The sequence below is a fragment of the Chinchilla lanigera genome, unplaced genomic scaffold (genome assembly GCF_000276665.1).
Source record: "Chinchilla lanigera isolate Chin_1 unplaced genomic scaffold, ChiLan1.0 scaffold00072, whole genome shotgun sequence".
Taxonomy (NCBI): Eukaryota; Metazoa; Chordata; class Mammalia; order Rodentia; family Chinchillidae; genus Chinchilla; species Chinchilla lanigera.
The window spans coordinates 11,334,319-11,359,448 of NW_004955473.1; the positions used below are offsets into that span (position 1 = coordinate 11,334,319).

At 37.0% G+C, this 25,130-nt stretch overlaps 1 protein-coding gene across 4 annotated transcripts in view; it reads right to left on the reverse strand.

Annotated features, from left to right (window-relative positions):
- Gria3 (glutamate receptor, ionotropic, AMPA 3) overlaps window positions 1-25,130 on the reverse strand; it is a 291,195-nt gene that overhangs the window by 50,677 nt on the left and 215,388 nt on the right. For all 4 annotated transcript variants that reach the window (XM_005401287.2, XM_005401286.2, XM_005401288.2 and 1 more), the window contains 2 exons: window positions 22,219-22,595; window positions 10,810-11,008 (listed from right to left, as the gene is read on the reverse strand). In XM_005401287.2, the coding sequence (XP_005401344.1) occupies window positions 10,810-11,008; window positions 22,219-22,595 (576 nt within the window). The remainder of the gene's footprint in view (window positions 1-10,809; window positions 11,009-22,218; window positions 22,596-25,130) is intronic.

The window sequence follows — 25,130 nt, forward strand, 5'->3', positions numbered from 1 at the left end:
ACAGTATTTAGAGCACCTTTGTCTTGAGCAATGATTTTAAATTTACTGTTGTGAGTCTATATATTGATTTCTACTATGAGACAATTATTTCAAAGCAATGATCTTTTTCAGAAACTATTTTTCTTTCTCCTAACCCTTATATATATGTATATATACATATATATACACATATATATACATATGTATGTATATATATATATATACACATATACACATATATATACACATTATTTATGTTAACACATTTTAGTGTCAATCCTAGAACTAACAGTACTTTAAGCAACAGAGATTACAATTTAGTATAATAGAAAACCATTGTCTTTTTATTGTTTTTGTTTCTGATGGTGCTAGGGATCAAATCCAGAGCCTTTCACCTGCTAATCAGACACCTTATCACTGAGCTACATCACCAAACCACAGGTTTTGGTCACAAGCACATTTTCACATATCCCTTGAACTACTTTGAATTCTCCTTTACCTACAAATGTTTTCAAAATGCTCCTTTCTCTAGAAACTACTCATAGTGAACTCATCTGACTCTTTTGTTGTCTGTGTACTGCATATATATAAAAAACCATCCTATTTATTCCCAGATATTATCTAGGACAGGCCTCTTTATCCAGTGAGTTGGAAAATCAATGTTACTGGCTGATAGAAGAAAAAAATAGTCCACAATCCAGATCAGAAACACAAAGGAAATAAAACTGAGTCAAATAAAGTAGGTTGTGAGCATATAAGAATTTTGATAAAATTGGGAAGAAAGATTCAGTTCTAGAATTCAGATTTCTCTAGGGATAGACACTAACCACCCTTAGAAATCAACTCATTGGGGCACCAACGAACATACAGATAGGATATGAACTATGATGATAGCTTACAGAAAATGCTTGCAATCAGAACTGGGAAAAAATGCAATAGACAATCTGTGTCTAAGCCCCTATTCCAATAGGTAGTACTTTAAAACATTCAGAATAGGAGGAGGACAGTGGATTTCATTTTATCATCCTTTGCCTGCAAGGTAGGACACCAAAACTGCAGTCCAAACACAGGCAGAGGCATATTCCCCTAAGTTTTTGCTACAGATTGGTATCATTAATTAAATTATACAGAACTCTCTATACAAATATGTGCCATAAACAAGAAGTTACAACTTTTCTTCACATGCACACACACACACACCTCTTCAACTTCAGTCATGTGTCAAGATGAAAATGTGCTACCTGTCCCCCATACTAGTTACCTAGAATAGATTTGTTTAAGTAAGAATGGGAGGGAAAGAGAAGACACCCTCATCTGTTTTGTTTCAAAATAGACTTTTAAAAAGTTAAAGCAGAATAATATAGAATTGCTGCATGATCTGAAAATTTCATCCCAGGTATGTATCCAAAGGAATTTGAACAGTATTCATTGTAACAATGTTTACAAGAAGCCGGAAGTTAGAAACAATCCAAGTGCCTATGACTAAATGAATAGATGAACAAAATGAGCTATGTACATATATAATAGAATATTGTTCAACCATAAAAATAATGAAGTTCTGACAAATGTTCTAACACAGATGAAGGCATTGTACTAAGTGAAATAAGCCAGACACAAAAGGACATATTATATTGTTCTATTTATATAAACTACCAAATTAGGCAGATTCAAGGCCAAGAAGATATTACTAGGGACTTGGGAGAGAGGGAATGGGAAGCTGCTGGTTCATGTTTATAAAGTTTTTCTTTGAAGTGATGAAAATGTTTGGGAGACAATGGTGATGGTTGGATAACATTGTGAATGGAACTAATATCACTGAATTATATAATTAAAATGGTTAAACCAGAGAATATTATGTTATATGTATATTTTATCATAACTTTACAAATTAATAATGTGGTATATCAAAACCCACTATATTATACACCTTAAATGGGTGAATTGTATTATATGTGAATTATATGTCAATAGAACAATTTAAAAAGTTATTGCAACATAAATGCCTAGCAAATGTATTTTAAAATACTTATTATTACTAGGCATCAGTGAAATAGAAATCAAAACCACAATAAGATACCATATCATACTAGTTAGAATGGTTATTACCAAAAAGCTCCAAAAAATAACAAACACTAGTGAGGATGCAGAGCAAGGGGAACTTTAATACACCATTGGTAGGAATGTAAATTCGTACAACCATTATGGGAAACAGTACTTCTCAAATAACTACAAGTATAATTACCATATGATCCAGCTAGTCTAGTTCTGTTTATATATCCAAAGGAAATCAAATCAGCATATCACAGACATACCTGCACTCCCATGTTTATTGCAGCATTACTCATAGTAGCCAAATATAGGATCAACCAAGATGTCTATTTATGCATGAGTGGATAAAAGTGTGGGATATATACACACTGGGATATTACTTAGGCATTAAAAGGATGAAATCCTGTTAGTTGTGGTAACACAGATTTAACTGGAGGACATTATGTTAAGTGAGATAAGGCAGGCATAGAAAGACACACACTGTGTGTTCTTGCTCACTTATGGAAACTAAAGAAGCTGATCATACAGAAGTAGAGAGCAGAATAGAGGTCACTAGAAACTAGGAAGGGAAGGGTGTGGGAGAATAAAGACAGTGGATAACAGCTATCCAAATACAATTTTCAGGGAAGTAGTTCTAATATTCCGTATTGTAATAGAGCAATTATAGCCTAAAACAATTGTACATTTCAAAGTTCTCAACATATAGAAATGAAAACATTTGAGGGATTAAAATGCTAATGACTCTGACTAGATTATTACACATTGCATATATTTATCTAATTATATTACTGTACCCCATAAGTAAGTACAAATACTATATGTCATTTAAAAACTAATAAGCCTGTTGAACATGGAAAAAAGCTGTAGCACAGACAACCTTCTATACAGACAGATAACATGCTCCAATACTCTGGAAATCTTCCTAACCAATCCTACAATACCTTTTCAGCCCTTGTTACTATAGTTTACCAAGTATCCCAGGATCGTTTAAGGAATGTAGGATTTACAGATCTCCTTAGTGATCCCTGAAATGGGATGGTGGTAAAAAATATGAGAATCATCTTTGGCTCTTCCTTTTCACTCACAGATGTCATCCAATCCATCAGCAAATTATGTAAAGCTACTCCCCTAATATATCCTAGATATAACTTTTTACAATCTCCCTCGCTAAGTCTAATGTGGGCTTCCATTCTTTAGCCATATTGGTTTTCTTACCCTCCCTTAAACATTCCATGGTCGCCTACCATACAGAACAGCCAAAGGTGTTCCAGCTCTACTCCTTCAGGTGACATCTCTGAAACTTTTCCCACATTTTCCACATCTCCAAACATTTCCCACAAGCAATTTCCAAAGGCTCTTGAACCACATGTTCAGGTATAGTCACAGCAATGACCCTACTCCTCTGGTACCAAATTTTGTCTTGGTTACTTTTCTCTCCTTGCTGAGACGAAATTCCTGACACCCAAAATTAAGGAAGGAAAGGTTTATTTAGATCACGTTTGTGGAGTTTTCAGTTCATACTTGGCTGGCTCCAAGGCAGAGTGGCACATGGCACAGGGGAACCATGTGTGGTGGCGGAAGGTAGGAAAAGCAACAAGAGCAAAATGGAGGAGCAGCAGAGGAAAGAGCAAGCCTCTCTCTCTCCCTTACATTGTATGCGAACTACCCACCCCAGGGCGGATTTAGCACTCATGCCCACGAATCAGTCATAACTCTAGAAGCCTACCCCATGACTGCATGAGGCCTTGAGGGGACACATCCAGACACAAACCATAATAATCACTAAGTCTAATGTGGGTTTCCATTCTTTAGCCATATTGAATTTCTTACTGTCTCTTAAACATTCCACGGTTGTTTCTCCTCCAGAACCTTTGCACTTCTCATTTTTTCTGGTTGTAATATTCCATCAGATTTTCATATGGCTACCTCTTATCATCATTCAGGTCTCTAATCAAATGCTGTCTCTTTAAAGAGACATTCCTTGGGCCCATTCTGTACTCTCAAACTCACAGTTCAAATAGTCCTCCCTCACACTAAGTCATTTTCTATCATAACACTCTAGAGCCCCTATCAGTAATTAATATTATCCTATATATCTATTCAATCACATGTTTATTGTTTATCTCCTTCCAATAGAATGCAAGTTCCTTAAAGGTAGAGATTCTGTGATGTTTCCTGTACTATATCCCTGGAATTTAAATTGCTATGGTAGAACTTAAATTTATTTAGTCTGCCAAAATTGTAGAAGACTTTGAAGACTGGAATAAATCTGATCACAGAATATCACCTAGTATCCTAAAAAAAGTCATATATCCTAAAAAAGCCTTTCCCTTTCAGAAGTGGAATGCAGTGAAGCATTGTGGTTCATTTTTGTTTGAATCTCTGTAGGTAGAAATTTTACTTGATCCTTACAGTTAAGTTTTTAGGTCTTCACACGATGATGAAGAATTATAAATAATTAACCTGGGCAGGCTTGCCAGGTGAACTCAAGAAAAGTCTGATTGAACAGATGGGCCTCCTTCCTTTAACTGGAAGGCTATCAGATGATTTGACTTTGTCAGATAAAAACATGAGATCTTAAGGTGAGTTCTAGAGAGGAGAGTTTCTAAATTCTCACAAAGATGTGGGAGTCCTGTGTGGTGTTAATTATCCTGATGTTGTCTGAAAAAGTTGGCAGCCTCAAGGAGAACAGAGACTTAAGCCCCCTTAGGCTTTCCGGGCTGTGTAATGCTCTCATAAACAAGTAGGTTACCTGAGAGGACAAAAAGAGATAGGCTAATAATATCCATATGGTTGGTTACTTTGGGCAGATGGCCTGTGTGCCACTTTGGAAGCACCTGAAATTTCTAGGTGGTCTTCAAGGGCAGCTCTAAATCGTGCATGTTAAAGTTATTGAATCTTCAGGTCACAAAGGAACCACTAAAGATAGACTAATGAGAAGATGAGTTCAGTAGTAATATTTCATAATGAGAAGTAGGAGTGGGATCAGGAGAATGGAGAAGGGAAAAATGAGCTTCCTCTTTCCTTCCAAAGCACCCCCCCCTCCGGTGGGGGCATACCTCTTCCACTGAGAAAGTAGAGGTTTTCTTATTTTATTTTTGAGAAATATCCCTCAAATCTCTGCAGATAGAGCCATATCTGGAGAGCCTTCATATTTTAATTGCTCTATTTCTGGGGCTTTTTCTGAATGTCTTCTGGGATTTGTAGAACCCTTCATACTTTCAAAGAGCTTTTGGTGATAATATTCTCTTACCAACGCCATAAGGAAAGTAGAGCAGAGAATATTTTCTTTGACGAATGAGGAAACTGAGACCAAGTATTCCTTAGTGAAAGAAAAACAGTCAGCAGTGGATGTGGGACTAGAAGTAATTTCCACATTACTCTTGTTCTTTCCAGTTTTAACCATGTGCATAACATAACACTTAGCATGTCAGCAAGTATGACAAACCATGAAGTCATGTGGATTTTCTATGCTTATAATAGTCAGTCTAGTTTTATGAATGTCGTCCCTTCCTTTGCCTTTTTGTTTAGATCCCTCTAAATTTGTCAAGAGCATGGAAAGATGTCTTTTAAATGTAGGTATGTTTCTTTCCAAATTGATTCTATCATGGGGAATAAAAGCAAAATTCGCCCATAGTCTTAACAGGTACTGCATTAGCAGTTTGTTTCACGTGGAACACTCCATACTTCTGTGAGTACTCATACCAAAATGGCACCAAAGTGGAGTGGAAAGGGAACCCAAAGGGGCTTTCACAGCATGAAGGTCCTAGTTCCAGCTCTTCTCCAATGAGCCGAGCGATGTTCAACAAATTACAATGTCATCTTGCCTCAATTGTCTCCTCTGTGAAATAGGTGCAATAATACTGGCTCTGGTGGGATTGCAGGATTGTTGTACGGATTTAATATGGTAATGAATGTGAATGTGTGTTGGAAGATGCCAGTCCACTAGATTATGAGCTCCTATAAAGGCCTTTTTTTTCTGTGGAGAATCATTAACCCTGCTGCTAGTCACTGTGTGGCATATCCGTAGATTAGGTTGCCCCTGCTGGAAAGGAGCACTGTGGAAAAACATACCAACAAGCTTCACTGGAAAGATAATCATTGAGTATTCTCACATGTCTACATTTTAAATCAATGCATCCCCAAAATAACCTCCAAGTATGCCAAAGAAGCTTGTCTAGGTAGTTTCAGATGATTTGACAAAAAAATTAATTTTGTTTAGAGAGATGTATGGATTGTTAGTGCTTAGTACAGAACTTTGGCACAAACAATGTGCTGAAAAGAGTTATTAAAAGAGTCATGAATAAATAATGGGATTTGAAGCATTATTATTAACCTGTCTTTGCCACATCTGATTCTTTTTCTTGAGCTAGGTCTTAGATGTGTTTTCAGTTACATGCACAAGTGGTCGGGTCAATCTCTACTTCCTAGTAGGTTGTCCTTCTCACTGCTCCTAAGACTTGCCTCCAAGAAAGCTCTGTGGAACCACAGATCCCTGGCTACTGAGGGATTAGAAAAGTTGACAGCTGTCTCACTATATCTTTCCCTTTTCCAGAGGTCTGTTTGTTTGGCCCTCAGTAGCCTCGCCTGTAGCTCTCACTCCATCTCCAGTATTGACCCATAATGTCTACACTTCTCACTATGTAATGTATTATTTAACATAGAAAATAAGACAGCATCAAAAGTCATGTTATAATTGAAAGACAATTTTTTTCCCTCTCAAATCACTAAGTTGTATGTACAGAGATATCTAGCCTATCTTTCCTTACTATTGATTCAACTCTCACTTTTGCTGTTATGTGTTCCCTAGTGTATGGTTTGGCTGTTTCCCCAAATGTTACAAGATTTGTCTTCAAATTAATATAATTTTGTTGCAGTTGGCAAGGAATATTGTTGGTTAACATTCCAAATTAATCATGATAGTTGGTGAAAGGGTTTAACAAAAGTATATTTACGTTTTCATGTGTCTTGTAACACTAGAAGATGAGGAAAGGGGTCAGAGAAGTTTGCTGCATACATACCTCAGTTGTAATACTGTTTAAAGATTAATGGTTGCTTTTCATGATAATGTCAAAAGTTGACATACTCTGCATAGGTGCAGAGGTGGAAAGATTTTTCTCCTTTCTTCATGTACTTCAAAAGTTCTATTATAGATAATTAACAAATGTTGAAGAAATGTGGACTTCAAATGAGAATGCTCTGTGTGTGTGTGTGTGTGTGTGTGTGTGTGTGTGTGTGTGTGTGCATGTGTGTATAATTCTAAATGTGAAAGCAGTGTCTAAACACTTTGCAGGGCTCTTCCATTTATTGCTTATATTGAAAAAGTTTTAAATGAGGGAAATAGTGAAAGGGGGTTGTGTTGAGACAAAACCTTATTCATGAGTAATTCAATGGCACTTCTTGGGACTTACAATGTCTACAACTTAGAAGACAAGATAGTCCCCTCAGGAGTCTGATAAATGTTAATTCTTCTATGGTTCTGAAGTCACTAAGAGAAATCCCCATTCTCCTCACTTCTCTTAAGTTTGCTTTCCTAAATGGGTTAAAATTATTGTAAACATTTCATTTAAATAACTCCTTTTATCCCAAAACCTATCTTCAGTGGAAATTTGGCTGAATTTTGGGAAAGCAAGCAAGCATCCTAGTTGTCTCTTAGGCAAGTAGAGGTCTACAGGCAGAGATAATTTTGGAATTGCTTTTTCTCCTAATGCACTTTTTAACATCTATCTGAATCAGGTTAAATTTTCAAAACCTACTAGAGAATGATTACTTTGGTGCAGCTTTCCAAATCATAGTGGCATTTCTCTGGGCAATGACAAAAAAGCCGCTGACTTGGTTTTTAGCACGTGTGTCTTCACTCTGGTAGGGATATTTAGTTTTGGAGCTGTTGTCTAAGGAAATCAGTTTTCAAGTCAAGAGGGTTGATGATAATATTCCAGATGTTTCTTCCAGCTGCATGCATTTTGCTCATTCTCTGCCTTTCCTTATGGAACAGGTCCCCTCTGTGCCAGTGGTTTTATGTGATTGTAAGATGACAGCTAGGGAAAGCTTAGAAAATGAGAGAAACAAAGGAATCATTTAAAACTACTGTCATTTTAGTGGCAGCCTTATCCAGGATGAATAAAAATGTCTGCAGGGCAATCAGAACAGAATTTTATTTTATTTATTTCTCTCTCTTAGTGGAAGAACTAGAGGGCTAGCCCTAGGCTGGTTTATGCTATTACCAATTGGTCCCTGTGGTTTTAGTATGAAGAGAGAATGGGAAGAAATGAACTCATATTATGTTTATAAATGTTGCATGTGATCTTGCTTCATTCTTTAAAATTCAGAAGGCATGCCATCAGAGCTGATAGTGGCTACCAGAGGTACTCAACTTGTTTATGTATGGAGGAGTCATTATTCTTAAAATCACCTTCATGCCTTGAGATCACTGAGGATTGAAGGGAGAAGAACACAGATGTGGCAGTCAAGTCCCAGAGTGAAGGATAACATGCTTTTCCAGGTTCCTTTCTCTGTCCCACTGGGTTCATTTGGAGGAGTGAGGTGGAGGGCATGTGAGGAAAAGCACCTTGGAGACGGGTGGGCTGGGCCCTTGCATTACACGAATACCGAGCATACTCAGGATAGGTTTATACAACATTTTCAGCACAAACAGGCTATCAAAGTTGATTTTTCTATGCTGGCCAGTTTCACTCTTAGATCGCCCATCTTTGTTTGCTGCCCTGAAGGACCAACCACTCCACAGAGCCCGTAATACTGTCACTAGCTACGATTTGGAGAATAAGGAAAGGTGGCATTTTGGGAATTAGAAAATGATTTGCATTCCCTTTATACCTAGAAATATCCAGCTCCCTCTCTGATCAGATTTTCAAAACAGCTCTATTTCCATAAGAATTACTCATTGGCTGTAAAGGTCACAAACCAATTAGAATGTAGCAATAGCTTTGTACAGAATTGAATGCTGACTCAAACTGGCTCTAGTAATGTGATGTTCTTTAGTGAAACCATCATCAAATGAATCCATACATTAAGACACAAAAAACCAGTAGGGGGTGGGGTGGGGTCTGGGCACTAGGACAATGACTACTTGGTCATATTTTCAAGGCTTTGTGCTACTAAATCTTCTCAGAGACCCGCCTTTTGCCTGCAATGTGGCTGAATGGACATTGAAAGCTTAATAGGAATTGATGTCATCTATCGATTACCATTTAGGACATACCTTCCTAATCTCTAATCACTGTTGAAGAAAAATGCTTTTCAGCATAACACGTATCTCTTATCAGAGGGCTCAAGGCTGGTGTCTTAATATCCTAAGTGGTCAATTAATTCACATAGTACCTTGATGCCTATTGGGATGGTGAACACAAGCTTGGCTGAAGGTTGATACCAAACCAGATTTCCATAGAGCTGATTATGTGCTGACTACTCAGCAGATGGAAATCCCTGGCTTGCAGTCCTGACATATGTAAGTCATTTCATAGGGGGAAGGGGTTGTTCCCAAACAGGCTTCTGGGACTGCCATAATAGGGAGAGCCAATGCCAGATTGGTTTCAGAGTGTCTTCATATTATTTTGATGCTTCCAGCACTGGGTCCCTCCCCCATCTGGGAATTATGATCTGCTTAGTAAACAGATGGTAGCGGTGAGATATTGAGGTCCTGAGCCACTGAGAATTAGTGAAAGGGTCTCAGGACTAATCCTTTCTCCTTCTGGGAGTAAAAAGTTTTTAGTTAATTTCTATAATGTCAAGAAACACACTCCTCCTGATTTTCCATGAAATAATTGGACAAATCTCATGGTAATACACATAGAAATATATTGGTTTCTGGTTTATTAAAATAAGCTGGTTTAAAAACAACATCTTTTTATTCTAGACTTTTGAGGAAAAGTCAGTAATCATATCTGCCATCCAATAACTTGGTTATTGTTTGGCATAAGTGACTAAAATTTTCTCTTCTATGTACTTCTCAGATGGCTTCTGGACTATTTTTACAACCAATTATAAATGTCTGCTGTAGCAGGCAGTGGCAATCTATTGAGTGGGTTCATTTCTAATCTAAACCAATAAATTTGCTTTGTTGGAACAACCAAAGAACATTTTTGAGTTCTTAAAAATTCCAATGAATTTTATATAGCTTCCCTAGTTTTTGCTAGTGAACAATTTGTTGTTTCCCCAGTAAGACTTGGCTTATGGTGGCAGGGAAAATAAGTCTTCTTAAAAAATTAAAATATTTATAAGCTGACTTGAGATCAAATTATCATCATGTATACTTATATTTGAAATAACTGGAATACATTTCAACAGAAAACCAGTGTGTGAAACAGAATATGCAATATCTTCTAGCCCATCACTTGTCAGTCTTAAGAGTCAATTACTTGAGACAAAATTACTGCTTTTGTAAAAGCTAGAAGAAAGAGATGTATAGTTCATTCCCCACATTGTTCAAGTAAGGAGACCAAAGCCAACAGAAGTTAAATGACTTGCCCAAGGACAACAATTTTGTGGCAGTGCTGGGATTCAAACCTAGCAATTGAAACTCAGCGCTTTTGACAGTCACCTGTTGTGTCTCAGCTATTATGTCTCACTTGAGTCAATCTTAGTTCTCCAGGAAAATGAATTGGTTCGTCAACTAAGCAGCTAAGCAGCATAGTATTTAAGACATTCTGCTTTGGTATTATTCCCAACTTTTCCCAACCCTCCCTTAAAAGCACTATGAATTTGCCTTTGTGAAAAGATAATAAAATAAAAACCAGCAGGCCCAATTAACTTCAAAGTACTTACTCTGAAAAATTCTTTTGTTGAACCGGAGTCCAGGGTCCCATAGGCAATTTCAGTCTGCTTAGCTAAGTCTTCAGCACTCTCTATGGGAGAAACCATCCTCTCCACAGTCAGGAAAGCAGCAAGATTGGCAGTATATGAAGAAATTATGATCAGGGTGAAGAACCACCAAACCCCTCCAACAATGCGCCCGGAGAGTGATCTACAAAATAAAATAAAAACAAATCCAGATCCAAAGGGGCCAGATTTCAGTTTAAAAAAAAAATCCTTCTTTATTTCCAGAAGAGAAGTGGTTTCCGTATAGCTGATGAAGGCCAGAAGTACATGACGTGAGAGAATTACAACATCAGACAAAAATCACTCATTAACAACAACATCCCATGTCATGATTGCATATCACTCTTGAGGCCTATACAGGCTTTGCTCTAGTTTGGGTCTTGAATGCCCTTTAAAGGACCATGTGTTGAAGGCTTGTTTGTCAGTCTGTGGTGCTTTTGGCAGGTGGTGGATACTTTAAGAGATGGGGCATAGTGAAAAGAAGATAGGTCACTGAGGGCGTGATCTTGAAGGAGACACTGGGACCCTGGCCCCACTCTCTGTCTCTGTCTTTCTCCCTCCTTCCCTCCATTCTTCCCTATGTTTCTCCCTCCCTCACTGTTTCTTAGCTACACTGAGGTGAATGGGCTCCTGCACCACACACTTCTGTCATGATATACTGCCTTGTCACAGGCCCAAAGCAACCGGGCCAGGTGACTATGGACTGAAATCACTGGGACAGCGAGCCGAAATAAATCTGTCCTTCTCATAAAGTGTTTACCTTAGGTATTTGTCACAGTGATGGAAAGCTCACTAACACAGGTTTAATCACAGAAAGCATCTTTTTACCATCTTCTATTCACATGTCAGAATTTAACCTACTGAGCTCTTGTTCTGTGAGCTTCAGTGGATACACAGGTGGAAAGATGTTCCATTTCCTTTCAAGTAAGTAGTTCTCAGCCTTCACTGCACATTAGAATTACCTGAGATCTTTACAAAACATGCTCAGGTTCCAGGATCAATTAAAGGAGGATCTGGAAGGTGGAAGCCAGACACCTGCACTTTGTAAAGCTCCTCAGATGATTACAGGGTGCAGCCAAGACGGACTACCATGGACGTAAGATGTGCTCATGGGAGAACCACAGTAAAACACCATTCCTCATTTGAAGACGAAGGAGTAGATACTGGTAAATGGACACTATTCACTTTGAGCTTAATACATTCAATAAAGACATTGCCATTTTGTGGAGTTGGCTACCCATGAGGCAAGGAGCTAATATTTACTATTATCTTCATATAAGTGATTCTTGAGGCTCAGGAGATCAAACTCCTCCCTTTTATAAATTATGCCTAAGCCACAGAGGGCAAGCCACACACACAGTAGGAAACTACCTGCATAATGTGGTTTGTCGGGCACCAAAAGACTTGTGCCCCCCAACAATCCCTAAACTAAGAAGACCAAAACAACAACCGCAAGGCATAGTATATATGCTGCTGAAGAGGGCACAACACCACCAAAGCTAACAGCACTGCTCTCCTAGTATACTGTGGTTTGTCAGGCACCAGAAAACTTATCCCCCACAAAAACAGTCCTCAAGCTAAGAAAATGACGACAACAACAACCCCAAAACAAAGAGCACCATTCTCCCAGCATGTCATAGAAATTCTTACAGTAGAACTACTCTCTGGGTTGTCTTCAGAGTTGTTGATCAAAATGTTCAATAATATTCATTTTTATGCAGTGAGTAGGAAATGGGAAAGAAGATGAGTAAATTTTAATAATGGGAACATTTTGTTCTTCAGTATTATTATGCACTGGTATTCCTGGGGTGTTTGTTAGAAGATAAATTCAGAATATCAAGGGCCCGAGAATCACAGGTGATTCTGCTGCAAGTGGTCTGCAGACCAAACTGACAAAAACATGTTCATCAGTGATCATCAGTTCTGTCTCTATATCAATACTTTTAGGGAAGCTTCAATGAAATCAAAACAAAAAAGCCAAAAAAAAAAGCACCCTTGCCTAGCCTCCATCCCATACCTATTAAATTGAAATTCTGGGATATGGGGCTAAGTGACAGCATTTTATAAAACTTAAGGTGCAAGCATGGTTGTAGGTTCTAGGCCTATATCATGAGAGCTGCTCAGGGAGAGGGGTCATGGGAAGTTAGGGGGCCAACATGAGGGTCATGAATGCTCAGTGATGAGTGACGGCTTGTACTTAGGAAATGTCATCTCCTTTGCAGCGTTGCTGAAGACTGGCTCAGTTTGCAGAAATGAAAATCTGCCCGCTAGGTTTTATAGAACATTGCCACATCATCCCCAGGATACTTCTACTGTGTGGCAGAGCTCCATCCTGGTTAGGCTATGTTCTCCCATTCCCAGAAAAGCTCACAGGAAAGAACTCACTCTGTCATAAAGTCAAGAATAGGCGTAGGAGCCTGGCACATCTCCAGGCTCTGTGGGAAGAGGGCAGTTCTGGGCTGAGAGCTGACGAATCAAGCTCTTCTTTGCTTGTACAAGCATTATACCACTTTGAAGCAAATTCAAATTCCTGTGTCCCAAGATAACCTTTCTTTCAGTCTCTGAAAAATTCAGCTGTTTTAGAAGTTACACACTGATCAAATAATTTTGACAGGTGTTTTTATAAATAGTAGTCTTTATTGGTTAGCAATAACAAACGTACTTTCTTTTTAAAAGCCTGCTGTTCTTGTTGGTCCCTGCATGCCTGAAACAACCATTATTTATTTATTTCCCAAACATAATCACTTTTAGTTTTTCAAATGTGAAAATCTGTTGTGCAACAGATTTTTAATAGTTCTGTTCTCTCAAGATTTCATCTAGGAGCATTCTCTTCTAATCAGAAAAGGTAAAAACATCTGGATGAGTCTTAGAAAAAAAGTATGTCACACTTCCCAATGCTAAAAGTGTATGGTGTTTCAACTATGAATTTAGACCCTTGGTAGCTTTTCTTCAGTTTTGTCCTGTCTACTTACTTATTTTGGACTAGTCTGACTCTGGAAATAATGTTAGTGTATGAAAGATTAAGTTGTACTACCGACTTCTATCGCTTTACTGAAAGGAACAGTTAGTGATTACTTATTTGATCAATCTTGCATGTCTCTATTTGTTTTCCTGAGAAAGCACTTTGAAGATATCAATATGTAATACAACAACCATTGTTAATTTCCTACCACTTTGCCTGTAACTCAGTATTGCTTGTATTGTTCTTATGGTATTTTGTAAACGGATGTCTGTTTGTTAATGTTTTCCTTCTTTTATTTTTAAAATAAATTAAAATCAGAAAGGTTAAAAAAGTTAGGATGTATTACGTACATGTATCAACTTTCCATGATAAATCTAACCATTATGTACTGCGAAGGTGTATTAATAAAAATCCAAATACCATAGAATAAAAAAGATTAATACTTCAAATAGTATCATAGTAACAGGGTAATAAAAATGGTAATAACAATTAACACTTGTTGAGAACTTCCTTTGTGTCATACTCTGTTCTAATTGCTTTATGCATACGATACCAGCTTTTAAAACCCTCCATCCCTTTGGTTAAGAACTACAAGGATTATTTACAGGTAATCAAACAGATACATCTACAGATTTAAAATAACTGAGGCTAGAGAGGAGAAATAGAAAATACATCATCTATATTTACATACTAGGAAAGAAATACCTGGATGCTTGTAGTGCAAAATACTTCTAATTTGCATAGGGAAGTTCAGAATGCTGTGTAAATTACACAAGGTACAATTTTCTTACAAATACTGAGAAATATAGTTTAGGAAAACCAAACGTGTTTGGATATTGTCTGTTATCTGTTGTTCATTTAGAATGGAACTGCAAATATAATCCTTATGTGGGAGAATAGGGTTTTGCAGAGACCACAGAAAAAACTGACTTTGGAATAATTCTAGAGTCAAAGTTTGGTACAAAGAAAGGTAAATTCTGCTGCTGTGAACACTAATGGTAGTTTATGTATTGTCTACTTGAAAGGTGGAGAAAAATACAGTAATTTATGGAAATTACATTGGACCATTTTACTGAGGCTAATGGACTGTGGCTGTGTCTGTCTGATCTAAAATCAAGACTGCACATCATAATCTGGTTATTTTGCCACCTTAATAGAGACTCTGACCATCATGTGGTTGATCTGAATCACTCAGCTGAGACTGGTTGCTGTCAGGACTGAAAATCAACCTAAATGCAAAATGGTCATTTTTATGACCTCATGTCTACCTGGTTATTGACTCTGGCAATCATGTGGTTAATATAATGGCGTATAGTTAGCCCTGTGTATCCTCAGGCTTCACATCCGTAGTTAACTACCTGAGGATAGAAAATATGCAACAAAAAACTGCATCTGGACTCAATGTACACATGTTTTTCTTGTCATTATTTCCTAAGCAACACAATGTAACAGCTACTGTACTTACATTGTATTAGGTATAATAAGTAATCTGTAGACAATTTAAAGTATGTGAGAGGATATGCACAGGTTTTATGAAAATACCATGCCATTTTATATAAGAAACCTTAGCATTCACAAGTGGTGGTATCTTTGGGGGTCCTGGAGCCAACTCCCTCTCATACCAAGGGGTGGTTGTGCTTATGGACATAGAGAATTTGGGTGGGTAACCACATAGAAATTGGTATAATAATTTTACAAACCTCAGTAAAGAGCCTCTGAGGAATCAGTGTGCAATGTACAAGATTTCATTCAACATTATATCCCCAAGACAGCAGTTGCTCAGACTAAAGATTTGGTGGAGTTTCTGCTGCTTTCTTTCCTTGTTTGAGAGGCATGCTTAATCTTTTCACTGAGAAGAGGTGCATGGAACCCACAGGGAAGAGACACCTCAAGCATTTTTACATTCCCTTTTCATCATTAGTGAAACTATTACCACTTAGACCCACATTACACATGGAGGCTACAGGAAAAAGTGAGTGATAGGTCAACCCCATCACATTTTATAAAGGATCTATTAAAACAAGACAAGACTTTATAGTTGAGTTTAAAAGACCTGTCATTTTCCAGCACCTTTCATTCCATTAATGCAGCTGCAAAATGTTTAACATTCATTTCAAATACTTTTGCTGCACAAGACAGATTTCCAGGTTGGCATGAAGAAATGGCTATAAAATGCTTCACATTTAGTGTTTCTAAGAACATATTTTAAGGAGTGTGTCACACCTTTTGAAAAAAATGTAAGAGCAGGCATAACGTTAAGGAAAATAAATTATAACAAAAGTAAAACAGACATACGAAACATTGCAAGGTCTATATACCAAGTAATATACAATGTTCTCATTATCTGTAATCATAAGAAACTGAACTTCCTAAATTAACAATAAAATGTATTTATGACATTTGACACAGCACTGAAAAGTGAGCTATGTGCTGTGACCTCCATCTTGTAAATACATTTTATAATCTGCACTTTACTAGCTCTATGAGATCAAGGGATGGAACTAAAAACTGGTTTCTCTTTGTACAAACTCCTTATCATTCCTTTTCCGCTTCTTTTTCTAAAGTATGCATCATTTCTATATGTTGTAGCTGTGACAGAATTTTTTTAAAGAATGTGAGGGATGAATCCTTGGTTCTTAGGATCTTCTCTGATGGGAACAAGTACTTATTCTCCAAAGACTGCAAGCTACAGCTTTTGTCCAGAAAAATTACTCAATAGTTGTAATAAAAATCCTGCCATTTTGTCATTAATTTATTGTCACGTTGCTACTGCTTTGAAGTGAACTTGCAGTAGGGTGAAGACAGTGTTGCTACATCAGTGAAGGAAAGGATATTGCATAAAACAGAGCAAAAATCTTGTTTTCTTTGATCTCACTCATTTTACACCCTTCATATCTTTTACTATTCTACAATATTTTCTATTTCAAAAGAGAATATAAGGGAGAAGGTTAGAAGCTAACCTCGATCCTTGCCTATTTCTCCAAATTACTTGATATCCTGAAAACATAGTAGGAATACCGTTGGAAAAACATGTACACAGTAATCAGGTTCAACTTAGTCTGTTTTTTTTTTTTTTTTAATCTTATTTTTTCCCTGGAATAATTCCCCCGTCATCACTGGCTTCAATTTGGGTAGCCCTCAAATATCCCTGCAGCTTCACAGAAAGTCAGCAGGGGGAGCATTTGTCTGTACTCGGACTCCGGGCTGCTTCAGTGGCCCTATCAAAGTTGTACAAAGGAAATAAATTTTCAGATTTAAACAAAGTTGCAACTTACCGTCAGTATCAGTATTATATTGTGGGTTAATACAATGACAGTATTTGCAAAGGTGTAATCTTTGAATGAAGGCAGTAAATGGGACCAAGAAAGAGTGTTGCTGGTTATTCTTATTATAGCTCTGCAATGTGGTATTAACTAGAATTTCAGCTGTATTTCTAAGAAGTTTTAGGAACTCAAATGAAACTATATTAATTGTATTTGTGAAACCAGAATGATTAGATGAACCAATTGAATAATAGCAATAGCTGATATGTATTGAGCTCTTCTAGGCCCAGCATTGTGCTTTACACTGTACAGATGAAGAACTGAAGCTTAACAAGGCTTAGTATTTTGCCCCAGGTAATAACCATTAAGCAGATTGTGGATAGAGTGAAGCTAACTTCAGTGCCCACAGCTCAGCCACTCCATTCTGTTCGCTTCCTCTGGCTGCACCCACTGCCTATTCCCCCACTTCTACTGAGGGAGACAAGGGTTAAACTGCATCTGTTTAACAGCTTCTCCTGACTGCTCTCAACAGATCAGTTGGCATATAGATATGACCTGAGCTTATTATATTGATTACCCTCTCTAAGGTTGACTCAGCCTTCAGCTTCATGTAGAACGAAGTAATTCACTCTGAACAATTAGAGTAGTTCAAATATCAAACCTAATATTGATGCAGACTCTTTAAGCTTCTAGGTAACTGTCAATAACTTTATTTGATGGAAGCCGAATGATGCCAGCGGTTTTCCTCATCATGTCTTACTGCTTATTTTGCTGTCTTTTACTTGGAGTGAACACATAATCAACAGCATTTTGAATGCTCACTGCCCGCTTTCATTAACAATCAGGGCAAAGGCAGAGTAGGGATACTGGAAAGGAGCTCTTACGCCTGAGCAAGAGGAAGGAATGAATCAAGCTGTGCACATTTAGATCCATAGTTCAAGGCAGTGTGCTGCTGGCTCTTAAAACCTCTGTGCGTTTGAGTTTCTATTCTGAAATCTCTCTGGATACTACTCCTTTGTCTATGATATAAAAAAAACAGTATGAAGAAGAAAGAACAAGGAGTTGGAGCTAGCTTTGAATTCTGACTCTGCTATTAGCTGTATGACTGGGCAGATTATTTCATATGTTCCTTTCTTCAACTTAAAAATAAGTATAATATGTCGGTGTTTTGAGGATTGGGGATCACTGTGAAAATGCAGCTAAAGTGCCCATACACAGTGGGAGCTCAAGCCTGTTGTTGCCCTCTCCCTAGTAAATGGCAGCAGTTTGACTAATTTCTCTCTGACATCTCCTCCTGTTCTAATACTTGCCAATTCTACTTTAAAATGTGATCTCATAATTCCGTGAATTGCCTCAATTTTGAGAAAAGTCAGAGTGTACAATGCATGCTCACATTCTGGGCTTTCTGGAGAGTTTGCACTCTAAATGGGGCCATTAAGCAGGAATAAAGTATAATGCTGATGTTTGCAGTCAAGGCAATCACAAATCTCAGAGCACAACTATATTATTATCAGGAATTTCTAAATCTGTTAAAAGAGAAACACATTACATGGGCTTTGGCATTATGCAATTGGGCACAAATATATAATCAGTAGAGCTCTCAAGACAAGGAGAAATATGTTTCTTACTAGCATATAATAAATATGCTAAGAAGTCTAACATTTTATTAGAAGGCTGAAAAATATAATTTCTTCTGGAGGACACAGCAGACAGTATCAGAGGAGAGATCATTCATATGGTAGAAAATGTAGAGCTCATGGAGGTAACTAACAATTTATCTCTCAAAAGCACAATAAGGACAATCCTTGTTACTGTATGTAAGTGTGATTCTGTAGGCTGTGTGCCCTATTGCTGGGTTGAGTTATGTATGACCAGCATTCAAAAACTCAGAATAGAAAATACCAGAGTGGATGTCACACTGTAAGGGTAATGTTTGGTGGAACTTTTATTATATACACATATGTATACTGAGTCATGATGGAAATTTATTTTTACTGTGGGTCATGGTCAAAAATTTTGAAAGCTATGTGACAGTATAGCTATGTAATACTATGTGATACTATGTGACAGTATCTAGAGCAGCATAATAAAATCTGTACTTTGAAAAAAAAAGCATCTCATATGTTTCAGCGCCACAAGAAGAACCATAACTTAAATTCTGCTGCAAATTTTTTTTAGAGATTGGTCCAACTTGTCATTTTCAGGTCAATCATTTTAAAGTTATTACTTAACAAAGCGATATGCGGAAATACTTTTAGAAGTACATGGCTCTTTAAGAGACTCGTTTGAGTATGCAGGACAGTATGCAGTACTCCTTTGGGGATATTACAAATTCAGTTTTGAAAATTCACTTACAGAAACCAATAGAATCTCCATTCTTAATGACTCTTTACCATCGTCTCAACACAGATTAACGGCCATGTTAAAAATCTTCGAATTACACAATCATTCAGAAACAATAGTGCCTTGAAGTGAACATTTCAAAAATAAAAAAGGAAGAAACTAGAAAACCACATGAACTCCCAGATGATATCACTAAACGACACACATTCTGAGCACAAAAGGACCAGAAGTGAAATAATTTGGAGAACCTGACCAAGCAGACTAAGAGTAACAAAAAAGTCTGATTTGGATAGATGAGGCTTGCCCTTCACAGACCGTTCTAAAAAGCTGCTGAAGATGGTGACCACTGAGCTGTACTGCAAAGCTCCATTTTCACTGTCTTACCGCCCAGTGGAGGACCACAGAAAGAACTATGGTGTGAAAACAGCGCAGGGACCTTCTGAGTCCTTATACATCTTAGTCACTGGATTTGGCACTATGCGACTTTGGGCTCTTCCCCAAAATAACCATGCAAGGGAAACATTTTGAGTTGATTCAGGACATAGAGGCAACCACAACAGCATGACTAAAGATGCAAAACAGGTCTCCCAGGACTGCTTCAGAAAGGGATAAGAATGATGGGATAAATGTGTTCAAAACCAGGGGGAGTATTTTCAAGAAGAATAATGGTAATGTGCCTATTAGATAATAAAATGTTTAAATATTTATAAATATCGTATTTCTTGATCACACTTCATACAATTGACTGTAGTCAGTGTTTGGATTAACCTTAAACTTTACCAAAACCTATACTTATCTGTTTCATAAGTTTTTATATGATTGTAAATCCGTTCACTTACAACATTTTATGATTATAGATTCAACATCATTTTTACTTATGTGTTTTAACACAGTAAATCCATGAGGCCCAAGGTAATCAGTTTCGATAGCTTTACCGAGATGAAATTTGCATTCCATAAAATTCACCAACATAAGTGTGCAATCAGTGATTTTAGTAAGTTTGGAGTTCTGGAACTCTCATCATACTCTAGATTTGGGGCATTTTTATCACTTCAACGTGCTTCCACATGCCCATCTGCAGGTAATCCTGGTAGGCCCAGGGCTAGAGTGGGACAAGGGAAGCATTTATCCCACATGCAAAATTTAAGAGGGTGTTGACATCTCATTAATTGAAATAAATAGTGTCCTATTACAACACCTGAAAAGCTAAAAATGAATGCAACCACATCCATGAGGAACTCATCATCAGAATTTTAAATAAAGACTACACCTTATCCCTGTACTTATTCTATGTATCCTCACTTGCCTCATACTTATCCTGGCCTTATTATCCTCCTTCTGTTCTCTTTAGACACTGACAACCACTAAAGTACTTTTGTCTCTATGGATTCATCTATCTTGGACAAATGGAATAATACAATATGGTATATTCAATAAATGTAAGTGTGCAACACATGGCCTTTTGGGTTTGGCTTATTTCACTTGGTATAATGTTTACAAGGTTCACCTATGTTTTAGCAGGTGTTAATAGTCTTTTAAAGTGCGGAGTAGTTTCCTATTGTATAGACTTGTCAAAGTTTGTTTATCCATTCGCTAGTTGCTGAACATGTGGATTGTTTCTAATTTTTAACTACTAAAAATGAAGCTACTATAAATATTTACATATAAGACTTTAGGTGGATATATGTTTTCATTTTTCTCATGTAAATAACTCACTGGAATTCCTGTGTCATATTTTAAGTGTATGCCTAACTTTACAGGAAACTGCCTATCAATTTTCCAGCATGACTATAGCATTTTGCATTGCTACTACTAAGGGTTGAGAATTATATTTCATCCTCACCACTACTTGGTATTGTCTGCCTCTTTGATTTTAGCCATTGCGAAGGATGTTTAGAGGCATCTCATTGTAGTTTTTTTAATTTGCGTTTCCCTAATGAATAACAATGCTCAACATATTTTCATGTATTTATCAGACATTTGTATATCTTCTTTTGTCACAGCTCTATTCCAATCTTTTGTCCATTTTTAAAATTGAATTTAAATTTGGGTTCTTTTTATGGAGTTCTAACAGATATGCTCTGTATAGAGTTCTTTCATTAGGTATACAACTTGCTAATATTTCTCCCAGTCTATGGCTTGAATTTTCATTTCATTAATAGTGTCTTTTCAAATGCAAGGTTTTAGATTTTGATGAAGTCCAGTTCATCAAAATTTTAATGGATTGTGCTATATGAGAACTCTGTCCAATCCAAAGTCACACACTGATTTTATATTATATTTTCCCTGAGAAGTTTTATAATTTTACCTGAGAGGCTCTGGTGGGATACTGCAATACTATTGATAGTTCTATGCAGTCAGAGCAAAATCAAAAAGAACGGGACCCAGAAGTAGAAGATAGGAGAGTTTTAAAGAAGAGTTCTTTTTTACATTTTTGTCTAGATTTGATCTCTTGATAAATAAGAAAATATTTTAGCCCAGTTAATGAAGAAACCATCCCTGCTTGGTCTAAGATTCATTATTTCTTTTGTCTGTATAATTTAATACTGGTACACAATGTGGCCTTTATCGAGAATGCAAATATTTGCTATAATTTGTGTAAATATACAAAATCATAGACATACATGAAACAAAATGGCTTGATGATAATTTGTCACTAGATGGAATGTTAAATGGAAAAAATCCGGAGTTGAAATGAGTGAATACTAGATGTACATACATGAGTGAAATATGGCTGTTAAAGGCAACTACATGGACGGAGGTGTTGGGTATTACACGGAAACAAACCTTGGAGAAATATCACATCCTTGCTGCATAAAGGCACCCAAGGAAAACCAAAGACTGTTAAATATTCCAAATTCATTTGGAGGGTCAGGAGGGCTTTGCGGGTCACGAGGTTCTTCATTGTTGTCTTCTAAATGCCATTCGTAAGGGCTGAATCTGCTGACTAGAAAAAGAACGACGCTGACTCCAATGTAAGCGAAGACAATGCACATCCAGATTTCATAAGCCAAGGGGTCCAGGAATGAGAATACGCCTGGTTTTGATTTCTGAGGCTTCTTTATCATGATGGAGATTCCCAGGCTCATAAATGGCTTTGAAAAATCTATGACTTCTTCACGGACCAGTGTTATAGTAAGTGGAGCAACAGCTATATCAGCTCTCTGAAAAACAAATGCATATGTGACTTTTAGAGATAGTATTTCAGTCATTTGCCACCTAATATGCTTCTTTAGTGGAAATATAAAATCTCAAATCACTACAACCAATCAATTCATCAGTCCTCTGTTAGAAAAGTAGTGCATTCAATAGATTCTAAAGTGCTTTAACCTGATGGTAAATCAAAGAAAAAGAATTGGTTTTTTTTTGTCCTTTGAGACGTACTGCCTTAGGGCAACCGATTCCACTTTCTCCTTTTTTGTTTGGAAGCTTGCAACTCACCTTGTACTCCCTGTGGTATATCCCTGCTTAACTTTAGTTTTCTTATTTTTATTTTCATCCTCTTGTGTCTTATCTCTTTCACTTGACCAGAGACTTTTGTGAGAAGCACAATAGCCTATACTTACATTTGTTTCCCTCCCACCATGTGTTCAGTTCAAATTCTTGGGTGGCTGCTATCTTGTGTTATTCTTGAATTATTTTTTGAGATTATGTTTATTAAACAGATACTTCAAAGGCAGAGACTGAATCTTCTATTTTATATGTATTATTGTGACAGACTTTAAATAAAACTGTAGATGTGTTTAAAAAGTTGCTGGTTTTTAAATGTGACATATAAAAACGTGAAAGATTTCTGCATGGATAATGATAAGGGTAAAATAATTATTAGAATACATAGTTTTTTTTTTGTCTTTTTGAGACAATGTTTCATAATGTATTTCAGGCTGGCTTGAACTCATTTTATAGCTCAGGCTGGCCTTGAACTCTCATGGACCCTCTGGCCTCAGCCTCCCAAGTGCTGGGATTACAGGCACGCATCATCATGCCGGGCCTCATAGTTTATACAGTAAGCTAAATTATCTAGTGATGAATGTCAGTATAGCACTCACATATATCATATCAATAAATATCAGCAATGCATTGCATAATTAACTCAGGCAAAGTCAGCTCACATTTTTACATTAATTTTGTGAAAGTTGGCATAAAGAATTTTTGCACTTATTTATTTTGCTTTCTATAATTGTTTTTCATTCCTTTACAACAGTACATTTTAGTCTGGATCCATTCCTTAAAATGTACCCGTAGAAAAATGCCTGTAACTAAGAAAAGGCTTAGAGATGATATATTAGGTATGAAGTAAAAATACCAATGTTGACCAATTTTTTCTCTGCTAAATATTGAACTATGTCTCAATATACTTTTTTGTTGGCAGATAGAGTATATTTTCAAAGAAATGAAATTTTACTGCCTTGAATTACATATGATAACTCAGGCCAGTTGAAAAAATTCTCTGTAAGTAATTTAAGGGGGAATGCAGATGATAAGCAGCTAGCTCCTGTTCACTGAGTGCTTACTTTGTATGAGACACTATGATAAGCACTTCATATGTATTATCTCATTCCATTCTCATAGCAATGTTAAGGTTTGTACAATTGTTATTCCCATATTAGAGATGAAAGAAGTGAAGCACTGAGATTATCTTAGTTAGATTAGATTAAGGATTAGAAGCCTAGTATTAGATTAGATGGGGGATTAGGAACCTAGTATTTAGACTGCAGAACTCATTCTCTTAACCAGCATGATGGTCTCCATTGATACTTGAAGGTTTCTACAGAAGACTACTTTTATTTGCAATTATACACTTGGCCACTCTCTCTCGAGTTTTTTTTTCCAGTGCATATTTGAATGCCTATTCTGTGCCAAGCACTATTCTAGATGCTAAGAATTAACCAGTGAACAAGGTGAACAAAACAGACAAAACTACCTACCTGCATGGAGGACATGCTACATCCTTCCTAGGAGAAGTTGCAAATAGCATGTGTTTATTGAGGTTGACAGCCTACTGACCAAATGTACATTGATCACTCACTACCATCTCAAACTCACCTGTTCTAAAAATAAACCCATCATCTATCGCTCCCAAGTAGGTTCTTCTCTAGTCTATGAATGACGCTTATTCCAAAGTTTCTCTTATTCCAAACAGTTCCTAACTGTTTCCAGTCCTACTGCCTCTGCAGATGATCTTGCCTCTTGCTTTACTGAGAAGATGGAAGGCATTTCATCTAAATTGTATCACCTCAGTGCCCTTTCTTTCCTCCTCATATTTGTTTATCCATTTCTTCTGTGAATTTCCATCTCATGGAATGTGACACCCCTTCTAAGATTTAATCTACCTATTCCACACCTTCCATATATTCTGCTATCTTAAAACACAGCCGCATCTATTGTCTCCTTTACATCTTATAATTTTTTCTTTTCCATTAATTTATCTCAGTGGTTCTCCAAGTGGACTAGCAGCAAAAATATCACCTGGGAACTTGTTAAAAATATCAGTTCTCAGGTCATATCCCAGATGTATGGCATCAAAAACTCTGAGTGGAACAAAGGCCACCTGCGTCTACTGGTAGAACTCAGGTGACCTTCTAGATGATTGTAATGCTTGCTGTAGTTTGAAAACCATTACTTTCTCTTATTCAATTCCAATCATAAGCATGTATTTCTGTTTAACAAGCAAAACTTACTCCTTTCACCTTTTGATC